Source organism: Benincasa hispida, chromosome 11 (assembly GCF_009727055.1).
Source record: "Benincasa hispida cultivar B227 chromosome 11, ASM972705v1, whole genome shotgun sequence".
NCBI classification, from domain to species: Eukaryota; Viridiplantae; Streptophyta; class Magnoliopsida; order Cucurbitales; family Cucurbitaceae; genus Benincasa; species Benincasa hispida.
In genome coordinates this window covers 11,441,972-11,457,662 of record NC_052359.1, presented here as the reverse complement: position 1 = coordinate 11,457,662, position 15,691 = coordinate 11,441,972, and the positions used below count along the sequence as shown (strand labels likewise).

The following is a 15,691-nucleotide window of genomic DNA, read 5'->3' as shown; positions in this document are numbered from 1 at the left end:
AACCGAGAAGAGTTTGAGCTTAAGTTAGAAGAAGGTGGACAAATAGGGTTTCATGCAAAGAGAACTTATGCATGAGGAAGACAACACAACTTCATACAAGTAGGAAGTGGCATGGAAGTAGGTGGTGATAAAGAAAGGTGAAAACACTCCAAAAGTTCCTAAGTAGGAGGTGTCATGCGTTGGAACCTTAAGAGATTATGAGGATCTGTTGCTAAAGGCCTATAAATACCACCACAAGGCTTCTCTTCAGTTCATAACACAAATTCTCTTCAAAGGACATTAGGAAGAGGGTTTGAAGGCAGGTTCGAAAGAAGCTTTACGTTGATCATGGAGGGCATGCGTTGATAGCAAGACCATGCGTTGATCAAGTGGTTCCAAGAGGTGGAGATGCTTTCGGACAGGAAGGTCATGAAGTAGTATCAACTTGGAACGAGGAGTTCTCCTAAACTACTTGTGCATTTTGGGTGATTCAAAGCTATGCAAAAGATCTGACTGTCTAGTTTTCAAGTCAGGGTTACCGGAGAAGAAGCTCAAAGGAATCAAGCTAGAGAGTAAGGAAAAAACAGAAGGGTCGAGCTCTCGGCTAAGCTTGGGCCAGTCTTGATGATTTGAAGATTTGGCCAAATCACGAGGAGTTCTAAGCTGAGATTTTAAGGTAAGTAAGTAAGACATTTCTAAACCTATTTGTAGAAGGAAGTGTCTCAAAATAAGCTCTGGAATGATGAGTAATCTGAGCTTCGAAATGAATCTGGAATTTAGGGTTCAAAAGGAAGCCAAAGGAAACCAAGGAACTTGGAAAAAAAGAGGTTCCTACCAATCAAGGTGAATGGTGTTTCTTTTAAGGTCTTAAGCATATCTTTTAGAATATATGTTTATGTTTTGAATGAGTAGCCAAAACGAAAACGAGAATATGCGACCGAGATGGTTAGGAGGTCAACAGATCTAGTTTCTGAGCCCGAAGAAGAATCTCACAGGATGGTCAGGGGGCCACGAAGCCTAGTTCCTGAGCCTGTGAGAGGAACCTTGGATGGGATGGTTAGAGGGCCAACGGGCCTAGCTTTTGAGCCCATAAGCGGGGATCTATGTGCACATAGGAAACACAGGATAGTATACATTTATGATTAGTATCAGTTTAACTATCTATCGTGTGTGTAGGTAGGGTTGAGAACAGATTCATTCGAGACTGAGGTTTGGATGTTAACCTCGTAATGTGATATGCTTTTATTTGTTATGAGTTGAAAGAGACTTGTTATGATGTTACCACTCACTGAGCTTCTTGAAGCTCATTCTTTTCTTTTATGTTTTCTTCCTAAGTAGCGAAAGACGAGGAGTTCCAGGGTGCCGCTAAGGTCAAAGTATGCCATGCCACAACTACACTTCCGATTTAAAGTTATTGATGTAAACTTTGTAGTTAAGTCTAGGAGTTGTATAAATGTTATATTGTTTGTAATAAAATGAGTTTAGTCAAACAGTTGCTTATATCCTTGGCTTAAAATTTAATGAGTGCAAAAGGTTCAGATGGACAGTAGGTATCATGAAAGAGTGATATTTGCCGTCCTCATGCCTCCTTTCGAGTTCAAGAGGTATGTTCGGGTAGGGGTGTGACAGTTAGCCAAAGCACCATTATTATCACAATAAAAGGGTGATGGGCTTTGACATGTCTGAAACCACTTCCAGATCAGTCAAGAACTTCTCGAGCCAGACAACCTCCTTAGCAGCTTCACAAGTGTTACATACTCTGCCTCCATAGTAGAGTCAGCAATGCATCATTGCTTGGTGCTCCTCCAAACTACAGCTCCTTTGTTAAGAGTGAAAACTGATCCCAAGATAAATTTTGTAGAATCTCTATTCATCTAAAAATCAGAGTTTGTGTATCCTGCAAGGATCAAATCCTTATACCTATACACAAACATGTAATCCCTCGTTCTTTGAAGATACTCGAGGATAGTTTTAAGTGGTACATAGTATAAGTAGTAAGATCGGGTCATCTCACAGGAAATCTGTAGATGCTTAGCCTATTAATGAATTCGAATGGTAACATAAGGGGGGTTTGTTGTTGATTTGTTACAATGAAATGTAAATGCAAGGATTTAAAAGTGTAATTCAAAAGTAGAATTAACTCGATTTAAAAGAATCTAGCCTAGGTTCGAAATCCACCTATTTTCTTGGTTATTCATCGACCATTAATTCGTGCAGTGCTTGCTAATTATTATCTTAACTTATTCAACCTAAAAGTCTAGAATTTCATACCCTAATTTCATGATTAATCACTTAATCAACCTAAATGCTTCAATTAGTTGGATAGTGACCATATCAATCAAGCATCTGCATTAGAAAAGGTAATCTAGCTAAGTCTAACTAATAAGCTGAAAAACCTAGGTTATTAATTCAATGATTCTTGAAATTGACTTAACATGCAATATTATGAAAAGATTATTCTAAACAATCTAATTCATACATAAGCATGCTTAAGAATTTGCTCTTTTGAGATTAAAAATACATTAGCGCATAATTAACATCTAACAATCAAAGAATTAAAGAGAATTGACGAAAATTTAAGAAATCAATGCATAGAAATTCAATTACCATTCAAGAACAAGAAATTACAGCAAGCATTCATCAAAGAATTCATCAAAGAATTGAAGTTCAAAGTCTCATACCCAAGAAAATAGGATAATTCAATAAGTAGCATACTGTCTTTGAGCGTTGAGCGCAGCGCATAGGAAGCACAATTATGCTGGGCTTATAGAGGCAATTTTGTAATTTCTTTCTCTTTTTGATGGTTGATGCTCCAAAGCTCCTTTTTGGGTCATTTTTGCTCCAAATGATTGTTCTACCCCTCAAGATTAATACCTACAAAATTGGATAATGAACATATAAACTTCATGAACGAGACAAAATTTAAGCTAGTATATAGCACTTTTATGGTGCTATCATCAACCTTAATTATTTTTCACAACTAAGATTAAAAAATTCAACTATAAACTATTTGTCATTTTAAACTTTATTTTTTTATGAAAAAAATAAATGTATGTATTTTTTTTATCAAAATACTTAGGTTTAGTAGTTAAATAATTCTAAAAAAAGGAGAATTATCACTCACCTTATGGCCCATGAAAACTCTAGAAATAGAGACTTTATCCCTTCACTTGGGAAAGAACTGAGCTTTGAAGCTTTGTAGACCAAAGCTTCAAACTTTGAAGCTTGAAGATCCAAGCTTCAAGCATTAAAGCTTTGAAGATCCAAGCTTCAAACTTTGAAGCTTTGAAGACCACAACTCCAAAGCTTTGAAGTTTTGAAGACCAATGCTCTAAAGCTCTGAAAGCCGAAAGATTAAAACTCTGAAGATTTGAAGAACACGACTCCTTTTAAATGTTAAAGATCGTAAGACCCAAACTCTGAAACTTTGAAGACTGGAGCTCCAAAGCTCTGAATATCTAAATACCTAAGTTATAAATATAAACTTTTGCTCTCCTGAAGATTTAAAAACTAAAGCTCACAAGATTTTCAGAAGATTAAAAGACTCTTTGAAGCTCCTGAAATAAAAAAATTCAATAGACGATTTAGAGTAGTAGTCACAGACTACAGAGTAATATCTAAAGAGGATTCAGTAAGTAGAAGACTTTATAGCCTTTTGAGAATCAAACATGCCTTTGAAGACCTAAAACACTTCAAAGATCAAACGACTTTCAAACACAAGAACTCCAGTTTCGAGAACAAGCTACAAAGCCTTTGCTATTGTTGATGCCAAATCTTGGATGGGGAAAATGCACTTGACCTTCACATGACAATAGTAAATTTGTAATTTGGGGAAGAGAAGAGCCGTAAAACATAGAAATAAAGCTCCAATGCTAAAGTTGTCAGAGATGAAGATTTGTAGAATATAGAAGTTAGAAGTTTTAATTACCTCATATAAAGTCGTAATTGTGTATTTGTAAGGGATTTGACCTAGGGTTTAACTTAATCCTCCTAGGATTAGGCCTTGGATTTTTCCTAGTCCCTAACTTATTAGATCAAACATTATCTTATATTATCTTGATTTTTAGCTTTATTTTGTCAGACAAAAAATTCATCCCTCAAATAATGACAAATCAACATTGAGAATACGTTGCAAAGTCTTTGAGATAAATCCACATTCAAGAATAAACAACAAAGCTCTTGAGACAAGTTAACATTGAGAATAAGCTGTAAAGCTCTCAAAATAAGTTTACTTTTCGACAAAAAACATCAAATGATTATGTATTAAAAAGTGTATTCACTATACTATATTGAAATCAATACAAATACGAAGTTCATTTCAACAAATTAAATTTCTCTGAAAATCTCATTAAACAATTACCAAATGTACACTTTGATAATAAAATTTTTAAACTTAGGAAAAAGAATACCTTTATGTCTTTAGGTTTTAGGTTTAGTTTATATTTGGTCCTTAGGTTTCAAAATGTTATATATTGAGTCCTTAAGTTTCGAGGTTCATTTCAACGAATTAAATTTCTCTGAAAATCTCATTAAACAATTACCAAATGTACACTTTGATAATAAAATTTTTAAACCTAGGAAAAAGAATACCTTTATGTCTTTAGGTTTTAGGTTTAGTTTATATTTGGTCCTTAGGTTTCAAAATGTTATACATTGAGTCCTCAAGTTTTGAGTTTGATTTCAATAATAATCACTAAGTTTCAAAATATTACAATTTTACCCTTGAGATTTAAGTTTTGTTTTGATTTGATCCATAGATTTTAATATTTATACTTTTAATCTCGATTTTTCACTAAATGCTCACTTTTCATCTTTAGTGTTAATATTTATTAATCAATGTTTTAAATATTACCTTGGTCCCTATTCTTTTGGTTTTTGTTCATTTTAGTTTTTGTACTTTTATAATGTTCATTTGGGTCCTTATATTTTCAACTTTGGTTCATTTTGGTCCCTGTACTTTCGAAATGTTCACTTTGGTTATTGTAATTTCTACTTTTGTTCATTTTGAATGTTGAATTTTCAAAAAGTAATCATTTTGATCCTTTAAAAGTGAAGTAAAAATGGAAATGAAGGGAACAAAATGGTCACTTTTCGAAAGTACGAGGACCAAAACGAACATTTTGAAAGTAAGGGACCAAAATGAGCAAAAATTGAAAGTATAGGGACTAAAATGAATATTTTGAAAATATAGGGACCAAAATGAATAAATATTTAAATAGTATTTAAACCTTAATTAATTTAAAAGAATTATAATTAATTAATTTTACTATTTTTCATTGTCCTTTTTTTTTTGAAAAAAAAAAAAAACCAAGTTACCACTTACCATTCAAAATTGTCAAAAAATACTAAAATTGACGGCCGGTCCGCCGCCCGTAGAGCCGATATTGAGCATTTGGATTTAGAGTCATGGGACCCGATTCGTAAGATTGTCTTAGAACAAACAACCTCACCCGCGACGATTTTTCTTTTCGTTCTGGCTTCCAAATTCTCAAACAGATCGTCAATCAATTAGCAAGGGCACTTCTGAGGTAAATCTCGCACTATTCCTCTTCGATTTTCTGAATTCAAGCCATATCAAGTTTCCCTTTTTCTTCATTCAATTCGATTCCAATCATGTTTATCGTGCTAGGGTTTTCTCTGGTTTGTGTGGCTGCCCTTTTCACATCTTAATGATATTAGGGATACTTCGTTCTTATATGCCGAATCTGAACTACCTTCTTCCATTTTATCCACAATGTTCATGTATCGCTATCTTGCCACTGTCGCGGTCAAAGCCCTTCTTCAGGTCCCATCAATTGTCTCAATTTTTAGGTAAAAACTCAATGACGCCTCATGATTGTCGCCAATCCACATCGTAATCCCCAAACCTCCGTTGAAACTCGCTCAAATGCATATGGACGGGCAGAATTGTGGCATTCTAAACGAATTTTCTAGTTTGGGGTTAGCATGACCGACCTAACCTCTAAGGCCCAATCAAGGCAATTCCTAGGCAGCGCATTACCATTCTCTTACACACCCTATTCGATCTCAACTTCCCAAGGGTTTGAGGGCAAATTGTATGGGTTGAAATTTCTTTAGAATACGCCCTCAGCCACTGAGATATGGCTCATCATTCTAGGGACTATCACTTGATGTTGATCTTGTTCTCCCCATACACCAATGATCTGCGAATCTCATAGATTATATTTTGCTACCTCACGTCACTGCGAACATTTTTGTTCATGCAGATTTGATGTCTTGAACTATTACACTCTACTGCACAGGTATTGAGTAGTCTCTATCGTGGAACTTGAAGGCCGTCACATGTTGGATGGTCTTATTGTGCATTTAATGTAAACTTACGTTGGGATTGGCAAAACATGAATGATGCCTTCTTGCATAGTGATTGTCTTTTCTTTTTAGAGAGAGTTTTAGAGATCTTTGATGCTTTGTGTTGTATCTGAGCTACAGAAGATCCACACCACCCACCCCCCACCACCACCACCACCACCACACGCTCACTCCCCCTTTTTAATTGATGTTGGAGTAATTTCTTGAACTGATGTAGGTACGGGTGTGAACTTTTGTTCCTAATATGTCCCATTATCACGGGGATGATACTGACTACATGGCTGATGAGTACGAAATGGAAGACATTGACGATGATATGGATGATGAGTATCATGATAGAGAAGTGGAAGGCTCAGATTCTGATGCTGATGAATACAACTCGGTTTGTGATATATTGATTAATTATTGAATTTAGATTTACTCATACCAATCTCTATGTGATCTTCAAATTTTTGCGTTCATGTGTTATATGCCTTTTATATACCGATGTTACATTGTCTAATTCGTACTAACTCTTAATGTTGGGCTTATTGATTATTTGAATTCTGAATGACATTAAATACAGAGTAGTAGAATAGTTGATACCACTGCAGCTCAAGCAAGAAGAGGAATAGATATTCAAGGGATTCCTTGGGAGCGACTTAGCATTACTAGAGAAAAGTACAGGAAAACTAGGCTTGAGCAGTACAAGAACTATGAAAATATCCCTAATTCAGGAGAAGGGTCAGAGAAGGTATACGATCCCTCCAACCTATGTCTCCCCCCCCTTCTTCTCAAGTTGTGAGCTATGTTTTCCATTGGTAATTCTAATGTTTTATTTATGGCTTTTCCAATTGACGTGAATAGGATTGCAAGGTTACTGATAAAGCATGTTCATACTATGAATTTTGCCGAAATTCAAGATCTGTGAAATCCACCATTCTTCATTTTCAGGTATGCTTGATCAAGTCTTTTGTGAAATCAACGTGATTCTTGTTAGTCTTTGTTGTTGTGTTCCTTTCAATATTTCAAGCTTGTCCTTTCTTTGTGTCATTTGGAAGACCTTTTAGTAACTTCTTTGACTTGCGGTTTTTCTTCGTATGTATGTATGTATATATGTATGTATGTATAAAAATCAAGCTTTCATTGAGAGAAATGATAGAAAGTACAAGGGCATACAAAGTGGAAAAGAAAAGGCTATAAAAGGAAAGGAGTCTTCAACTACGAGAAATGACTCCAATCCAAAAGAATACAACCAGGTTGATAGATAAGTAAAAAATACGATTGATAGACTATAAAAGCGCATCAAAACCATCTCCGATACCTCCTTCAGAAATTGCTCCACTCCTTTAAAAATTCTACTATTCCTTTCTAATCACTCTCTCCACAGAATAGCAAAACAACAACATGCCACAAGACTCTCTTATCCCAAAAAGAAGAATTTATCATGATCTCCTCTATCATGTTAGCATGGAGTCATTCATTGCATATGCCATGGCATAATCTTCTTCATTTGCATGCCATACCACATGGCCCATACTTTGTAATGTTTATTTGAATTTGATGCATGTGGCTAAATCAAACTTTTTGTTGTTTGTTAATAGTTGAGGAACTTAGTATGGGCGACATCAAAACATGATGCATACCTTTTATCACATTTTTCTGTAATTCATTGGTCATCATTATCATGCACCAAGTCTGAAGTACTCAATGTTTCAGGACATGTGGCACCTACAGAGGTTAGTGTATTGACTGCACAATCAGCTTTCCATATTATTACTATTCACTTGTGTTTCTGTAAAATTTAAACTTGTTTCTGTAAAGTTTAAACTAATGAGTCTGATGTGATACAGAAGCACCCTGGGAGCTTATTAGAGGGATTTACACAGACACAAGTCAGTACACTTGCAGTGAAAGATAAGCTCCTCGTTGCTGGGGGATTTCAGGGAGAGCTTATTTGCAAGGTAAGCTATTCATCTATTTTTATTTTTGACAAGGACAGCTTATTTTATTGCTTTCAATATCAGAAGATACAAAAAGAGGGGCGGGACATAAGGTATCTTCCTAGCCTTGTGAGGGGGATTGATGAGTAACATCCCCAATACGCGTTGATGAGAAAAGTTGGGCGTACAAAGAAGTTACCAAAAACCAAGCTCATCCTGAAGAATCTTGTTGTTCCTCTCTATCCAAATAATCCATAAAATGGTTTTAAAAGAAATATTCATAGCATTGTCGCTAAGTCATCTCAAAGCTTACACAAGAAGTTTTACTAGCACCTCGTATATTAAAAGGAATGAAGGTATCACATTTGCAGAAAGGACGTCACTGTGGACCCATTAGTATGGAGGAGCAAATGGAAGGCCTCTGGATGAAATCAATAGTGTTAGCCCTCCACTTGTCAGATAGGAGCTAACGTTCTTTTGAACTTTGTTAGACTGAAGCTAATGTTCTTTGGAACTCAATCTTCCACAATAAAGAGAGCAAAGAAGGCTTTGGATGGGGAGAACCACAAAAAAGAAATAGAAAGAAAATTGCATTGGGTCCTTCTTGCGTGCTGGAAAGGGAAAAAGTCTTGAGAGACATTAGAAAACTTGGTTTAGTCTAAAAAATAAAAAATAAGAATAAGAAGATAAAGTCTTGAGACATTAGAAAGCTGCATCTGACTGACGCATAGCTTACCGATGCTTATGATCCATTTTGATCTTGGTTTTGTGTAGTTAGCTTATCCTTTATCCAAGGCGATAAGGAAGTGCTGATAATAAAGAGTTTGGAGAAGAGACCTCAGAGTCTTCCCTATTGAAAGCAAGTGGTTCAAACCAAAATAGTGAGAAACAAAATCCTTGGAAGGGGGAGGACAGTGGTTTGTAGGAGAAAATTTCAAAGATTGGAAATAAAGGTGAAGGAAAAATAGATAGAGGAGGGAATCCTTTGGCTAACATTCCATTCTCCCAAAAATATTGTTAATAAGAAGCAACCAAGGCACCCCTATTGAAAATTTAACATATTGAGAAAGGTATCAGCAAATTGGGAGGGAAATATTATTGGAAGAGGTGGTGTCCTCTAGTAATATTTTGTTAGTTACAGTTTATAATCTTGTTAAAAAAAGAAGTTAGTTGCCGTTTATATTCTTTAGGGCCCGTTTGAATTGCATGCATTGTTTCATGGGTATAGATATTAAATATATGAGATTTGAATGTTCGGGTTTTAAATATATGAGATAATTAATGTCTGGAGGTTAAGTATGTGTGTTCAATTTACCGATTTTGTTTATAGAAACTAAAATTAAATATTACTTAATTAAATACAAAAGACCAATTATTGTAGTCATCAAATAAATTTAGCACTATTTAATCAATAAAAATAAAAATAAATGAATACTTTTACATTAAACCTTTATTAAACATAAAATAGTAATCGTAAAGATATTAGTTGAAATTTATTAAGTCTAATTAATATATTGATATTTAATAATTAATTAAAATTAATAATAATGAGTAATTGATATAAATTTATTTATTAATTAAACTATATTTTTACCGGTCATCTCCCAGGCATAAAAATCCCAAACTTTTGCAAGGTATTAATTAAAACCATGTCAGATGGGTTTTGAAGTTCTCTGGATAATATCTTGGATTTTAATAACTAAAATCCTGTGAAACAAACAAGGATATTAAATGTCTGTATAGGCCCTTAAGGACCTCTCTATTTCTTTGTAGCCTATATTTTCCAGCCAGGAGGAATTAGAAATTTTAGAATTTACCAGGGGAATTAGAATTTGGGTGGACGAGTTCAGAAATATGAGCAATTGACGAATTTTAAAGAAAGGTTATTCCCTCTAGCTTCATGTTAAGGCTGACAAATCTTATTAATTGTTAGCAGTCAAAGATATTATATAAAGATGGTTTTTCGTTGTGGGATTTAAGGGCTTGAAACAAAGCTTTGTTGGCAAAATGACTATGATGTTTTCCTTTGAGCCTAATACCTGTGGTATAAGATTATTGCGAACAAGTACGAGTTTCATCCCTCTAAGTGGGCATTGTTAAAGGAATACAAAATTCTGTGGAAAGTAGTTTTTAATGAGTTAGAGTTTCTCATAATCTTTTGATTGTATATAATTGAATTATAGAATCAGCAATAAGAATATGGTCTTCTTTTTTTTCATAAATCTGCAGATTTTGAAATTCATTTCGGACCATTGAACCTTCTCAAACGGTTGATTTTTAAGAACCAAAAAGATTCGTGCCAAAATAGCATATGCAAAGAAGAACAAAAGGCCTTAGACATGTAATGGATCTTGAAGGACCATTTCCCTATTTCCTTGAACAAATCCTCTTACATTAGGATTACTTGCTATCGGTTGATCAAGTTTGAAAGATTCGCTCTTTGAAACAAGAAGTTTTTGTCCTGGTGGGAAATATCAACCACTTGATGTGCATTTGCTGTATCCACTTTGGTTAATTCATATCTTTCTCTTTTCGTATTATTTTGTTTACTATATTTGCTATAAACAAATTTGCTACTATTGGATTATAAACATTATTTATGTCATAGATCTGACCCTTTCCCTTGGGAAAGAAATTTCTAATAACCTCTCCTCTTTTTGACCTGTGATGTGGGTGGCGTGAAGAAAATGTGCTTCTGAGAGGATAAGTGGGTGGGGACCAGACCTTTTGCACTATGTTTCATATCTTCTGTGAAAATTTGTTGTGTAACTGACGTCTAGATTCACTCTTGGAGTTCTTCCTTTCTTTCACCTAGCTTTTTTCCTCTGTTGTCTGGTAGGAAAATGACAGACGTCATAGCTCTCTTGTCTTGAATTGGTGAGTTTGAGTTTAGACTTGGAAGAACGGCCATTGTTGGAGCCCTAACCTTTTTGTGGGCTTCTCCTTCAGCCTTTCCTTCGATGTCTTTCCTTCTATGTTTACTGGATCCTTCACCCTTTAGGAAGTACATTTTTAATTCTCTTTGGAAGGTGAAAATACCCCCCCACCCCCACCCCCCACAAAAAAAAATAAAAAAAAAGGAAAAAGGAAAAAAGGTTAGGTTATTTGTCTAGCCCTTTCACAAATGATTTAATATTCATGATAGGGTTTTGAGAAAGATGCAATTGTTGGTTGGTTCATTTTGTTGCTTTCTTTGTCGAAGGGCAGAGGAAGACTAGGGTCATTTAATTTGGGACTACAACTTTGATAGTTTGTATGGAGTTACTTCTTGGAGGGTTTTGGTTTTTAGCTAGCTCATCACCGAGTCTTTTGTGAGATGATCAAGAAGTTCTTTCTCCCTCTCCTCTTTCTGGAGAAGAGGAGGTTCTTATGGCAAGCTTGGGTGTATACTTTGTTGTGGATGAGGAACAATAGAATTTTCAATGGAGTGGAAAGGAATGCTAATGATGTTTGATCTCTTGTTAGGTTCTATGTCTTGCCTTGGGCGTTGGTGATGATTTTTTTTTTATAATTATTTGTAAAATCTTATTTTGCTCGATTGAAGCCCATTCATATTGGGATGTTCCCTTTGGGTTCTTTTTTTTTTTTTTTTTTTTTTTTTTTTTATTTCTTTAGATATTCTTGTATTATTTCATCTCCTCGTTAACAGTTGGCTTTTAATCTCAAATATATGTGTGTGTGAACACACACACGCATGCGTGCACACACACATATATGTATAGTTTTTCTTTGAGCTATTTAATTATAATTATTATTGTGGTTAATGTTTGTTTTTACCTTGCTTTATTGCAGCATCTAGACCGCCCAGGTGTCAGTTTTTGTTCCAGAACAACTTACGATGATAATGCTATAACTAATGCTGTTGAGATATATACTAGCGCTAGGTATATTTTCATGCTCACTTGGTGAAGCATGTATTTGTACATTTTTCCTTCTATGAACATTATTGAACGTATTCCAAAATTTTCAGTGGTGCAGTTCATTTCACTGCATCTAATAATGATTCTGGAGTCAGAGATTTCGATATGGAGAAATTTCAGCTTTCTAAGCACTTCTGTTTTCCTTGGCCAGTTAATGTGAGTCCTCTGAATTCTACTTCTCTGTTTTATAAACAAGTAATGGAATGGTGTTTTCCCGTTTTCAATTGGTCGGAGTTATCTTGAGTTTCTCAGGTAGTCATGTGTATGTGACATTTTATTTTCAATTATTAAAAGAACTTATGGCAATGTGGCGGAATTGTGGCAGAATCATAGTTCTTTCATTTTTTCAGTGGTGCTGAAAGTTATGAAAAGTTTAGGCTATTTTTGGTAATCATTTGGTTTTTGAAATTTGTGCTTGTTTTCTCACAATTTTGTTACTCATAATTTTCATACTTTTTATGTAAACATTTGAATTTTTAGACAATTTCCAAAATCAAAAGGCCGATCCAATGGGTTCTCAGACATGAAAATTGAATACTGGAGGGCTCAATTTCACCTGGCCGAGAGTTGCTTTGGGGCAGCCTCAAGGTTTTGCATGGTTCTCTTTCATGCTCTAATTCAGGGAACTGCCCTAAATCCCTTCTCTCCAAAAACAAAAAACAAGTCTTTGAAAACCTTTTTTTTTCATTTTCAAAACGTGGCTTTGATTTTGAGAGCATCCCTTAAATGTAGACAAAAAAACATAGAAAATAATAGATGAAAGTTGTGTCTATAAGCTTAATTTTCAAAAATTAAAAACCAAATGGTTACCAAACGTAACGTGTTGCAATGGTTGGTTGCTTGCATAGCCATCATGTTGTGCGTATAACGTTAAATGTGTGCTTATATTCAGTTTTTATGTAAGGAACTTGTTCAATGTCATGTTCCATGGTTGACCTTGGGTTTGTTGAAATGTTCATTTTAGCTTGTCTGTATCTGTGTAAATCTTTGTACATTATCATACATTTGAAGCTCATATCCACAGATCTAATGGGTCGTATTGTTGTTTTGTTGTATAAATATTTCAGCATGCTGCCTTGAATCCAGATGGTAAACTTCTTGTGATTGTTGGTGACAATCCTGAAGGTTTATTGGTCGACTCACAAACTGGAAAGGTACTCGTAATATCATCAGCAGGATCGTTGTTTTGGTAAACATCTGCTGACTTATTAAAGTACATGATCTTTGCAGACGGTTGCATCTCTATGTGGGCACTTGGATTTTTCATTTGCATCAGCATGGCATTCTGATGGCGTTACCTTCGCCACTGGGAACCAGGACAAAACTTGCAGGATTTGGGATGTAAGAAATTTATCAAAATCTGTTGCTGCTCTGAAAGGCAACCTCGGAGCCATTCGGTCCATCCGCTATTCCTCTGATGGTCGGTACATGGCAATGGCAGAACCAGCAGACTTTGTGCACGTGTTTGATGTGAAAAGTGGGTATGAAAAAGAACAAGAAATTGACTTTTTCGGAGAAATCTCTGGTGTATCCTTTAGTCCAGACACGGAATCGCTTTTCATTGGAGTATGGGATCGAACATATGGTAGCCTTCTCGAGTACCACAGACGCAGAAATTACAGTTACCTAGATTCGTTGTACTAAGTTTGGAATTATAAAAGAAACAAACTTGGGAATAAGATGGGTGGTGAAAATGAAAATTGTTTAATTAACATAGTAACATGTAGTGGATATGTTCTTGTAATTTGTAAGTGTATATTTAGTGTGTTGTGAAACAATAGCCTTATGTATTATGATTTGATGACACTTTGGTTTTCAAGTCACATTTTGAGTGTATGCTGAAGGGAGTGTAAAGAAAGGCTTGTGGGGGATGATAATGAATAGATGGCCAGGGTGTCACCTCTTTGCAAATCACTGTTCACAAATTTATGTTATTAGAAACATCAGACTTACAAATGTTGCACTTTTATATTTTTTCAGAGTCTGATATCTGAATGAGCTTCATGTTTCTTTACCAAACCAATTTCAAATGGCACAAAAGAAATTCATTTGTTAGAGGTTAATGGTCAATCTATACATTTTTGGATTGATTTGTTGATTTAAGAAAAGTTTGAAACTAACCAAAGGACTGAAAAGACCCCTCCATGTTAAAATTGATCATTATAGGCAGGATGTAAATTTATTCTGTAACCAGACAAATTTGTTTATTTTTAAGCCATTATGTTTTGGGTCATGAAGCTTGTGATTCTCTATTTGGTCCGTTAAGGGGGCATGTGAGCCACAGATTGGAATTAATATGTTGGATTAGTAAGTTTGTATTTGGGTGTAGAGTTGTAAGATTAAATTCTTTGTAAATGTTAAAAGTATACCAAAAAAAAGAAAATGAGAAAAAAATGGAGTTACTTAATAAATCGGCAAGTTCAATTGTATTTACTATTGAAGTTGGGTTGTTTCCAGCTTAATAAGGTGGTAGGCCAAATGATTCTAAGTCTTTATTTGCAAAGAAAATGACATTTTGCCTAAAATTTGTGGATTTTGACAAAATTATTCAACTCTTAGTTGAAGCATCAATTGAAAATTTGATATTATGAAATTAGAGTTAGAGAAATTAGCTAAAAACTAGTAGGTGAAGATGGTAGAGTTTAATCTCTACTATATTAAAAGGGGCTATGTAGTGAAAATCTTTACATACTCCTTTTGCCCTTACATTTTTCATAAATTCTCATATTGCCATTCGTTGAGTGGTTGTAACTTTTTTAGTGTAATGTGTTTGGAAGATAGGGGAGATGACTTTTCCAATTAAAACCCTCTATGGAAAAGACATCTCATTTACAAAACAACGCAACTCAAATGAAACCTTTCATCCAAGAGATACAAATAGGCACAAATATATAACTTCTTCCATTTGGAGTCCAAACTTTGGTCATGAGCATTCAACTCTCAGTTCGGCCCCACTTTACTTCACTACTAAACTGAAGAAATCTGAGAGAAATAAGATCAATAGACCGTTTTGTGTAAATGGAAGAACTATGGATCACCAATAATCCAAACGCCTAGAAGAAATCTTCTTAGCCTAAGCATTTTGCATGTGGATAATAAATCTTTGATCAAAGCAATTTTAGACGGTTAGTTTTATTATTTTGCTCTATTGGATATGTTATATTGAAATTTATTTGTTTGTTTTTAGATTTTGAAGGGTTTTGATTCAGAAATTTATTTATATTCAAAAACTCAAATTCGAAACGAAGAAAAAATCTTCTCAATTGCCTATGTGGATAATGGATTTTCAAAACAGTGTGAAAATTATTTGTTTGTTTTTAGATTTTGGAGGAGTTTGATTTAGAAGTTTATTTAAATGGAAAAATCCAAATGCAGGACAATGGAAATATCTTCTCAATGAATGTAGATAATGGATCTTTACACTATGTAATTTTTTTGGCCATTTTTTTTTTTGGATGTTGTATTGAAATGTGTCCGTTTGTCTTTTGATTTTGAGTTTTTTGAGGAATTTGATTTAAGGGTTTATTTACATGGAGAGAT

General features: G+C 34.6%; 1 protein-coding gene across 2 annotated transcripts; it reads left to right on the top strand.

Moving 5' to 3' along the window:
- Positions 1-5,352: 5,352 nt before the first annotated feature.
- LOC120091244 (uncharacterized WD repeat-containing protein C2A9.03) lies at positions 5,353-14,062 on the top strand. Of its 2 annotated transcripts, XM_039049186.1 has the most exons (11): positions 5,422-5,507; positions 6,207-6,242; positions 6,527-6,691; positions 6,875-7,042; positions 7,156-7,242; positions 7,893-8,027; positions 8,142-8,252; positions 12,024-12,115; positions 12,202-12,307; positions 13,219-13,305; positions 13,382-14,062. In XM_039049186.1, exons 3-11 carry the CDS (start codon positions 6,554-6,556, stop codon positions 13,793-13,795), a joined length of 1,338 nt encoding a protein of 445 aa, XP_038905114.1. In that variant the 5' UTR covers positions 5,422-5,507; positions 6,207-6,242; positions 6,527-6,553; the 3' UTR covers positions 13,796-14,062. The 2 variants fall into 2 exon arrangements, with proteins under 2 accessions (XP_038905113.1, XP_038905114.1); XM_039049185.1 differs by lacking the exon at positions 6,207-6,242 and having other exon boundaries at positions 5,353-5,507.
- Positions 14,063-15,691: the final 1,629 nt, after the last annotated feature.

Coding starts and splice junctions, on each gene's coding strand:
- LOC120091244 (XM_039049185.1), top strand. CDS start 6,554: ATGTCCCATTATCACGGGGATGATACTGACTACATGGCTGATGAGTAC. Junction 12,308..13,218: donor GTTTTCCTTGGCCAGTTAAT/GTGAGTCCTCTG, acceptor TAAATATTTCAG/CATGCTGCCTTGAATCCAGA. Junction 13,306..13,381: donor TCGACTCACAAACTGGAAAG/GTACTCGTAATA, acceptor TGATCTTTGCAG/ACGGTTGCATCTCTATGTGG.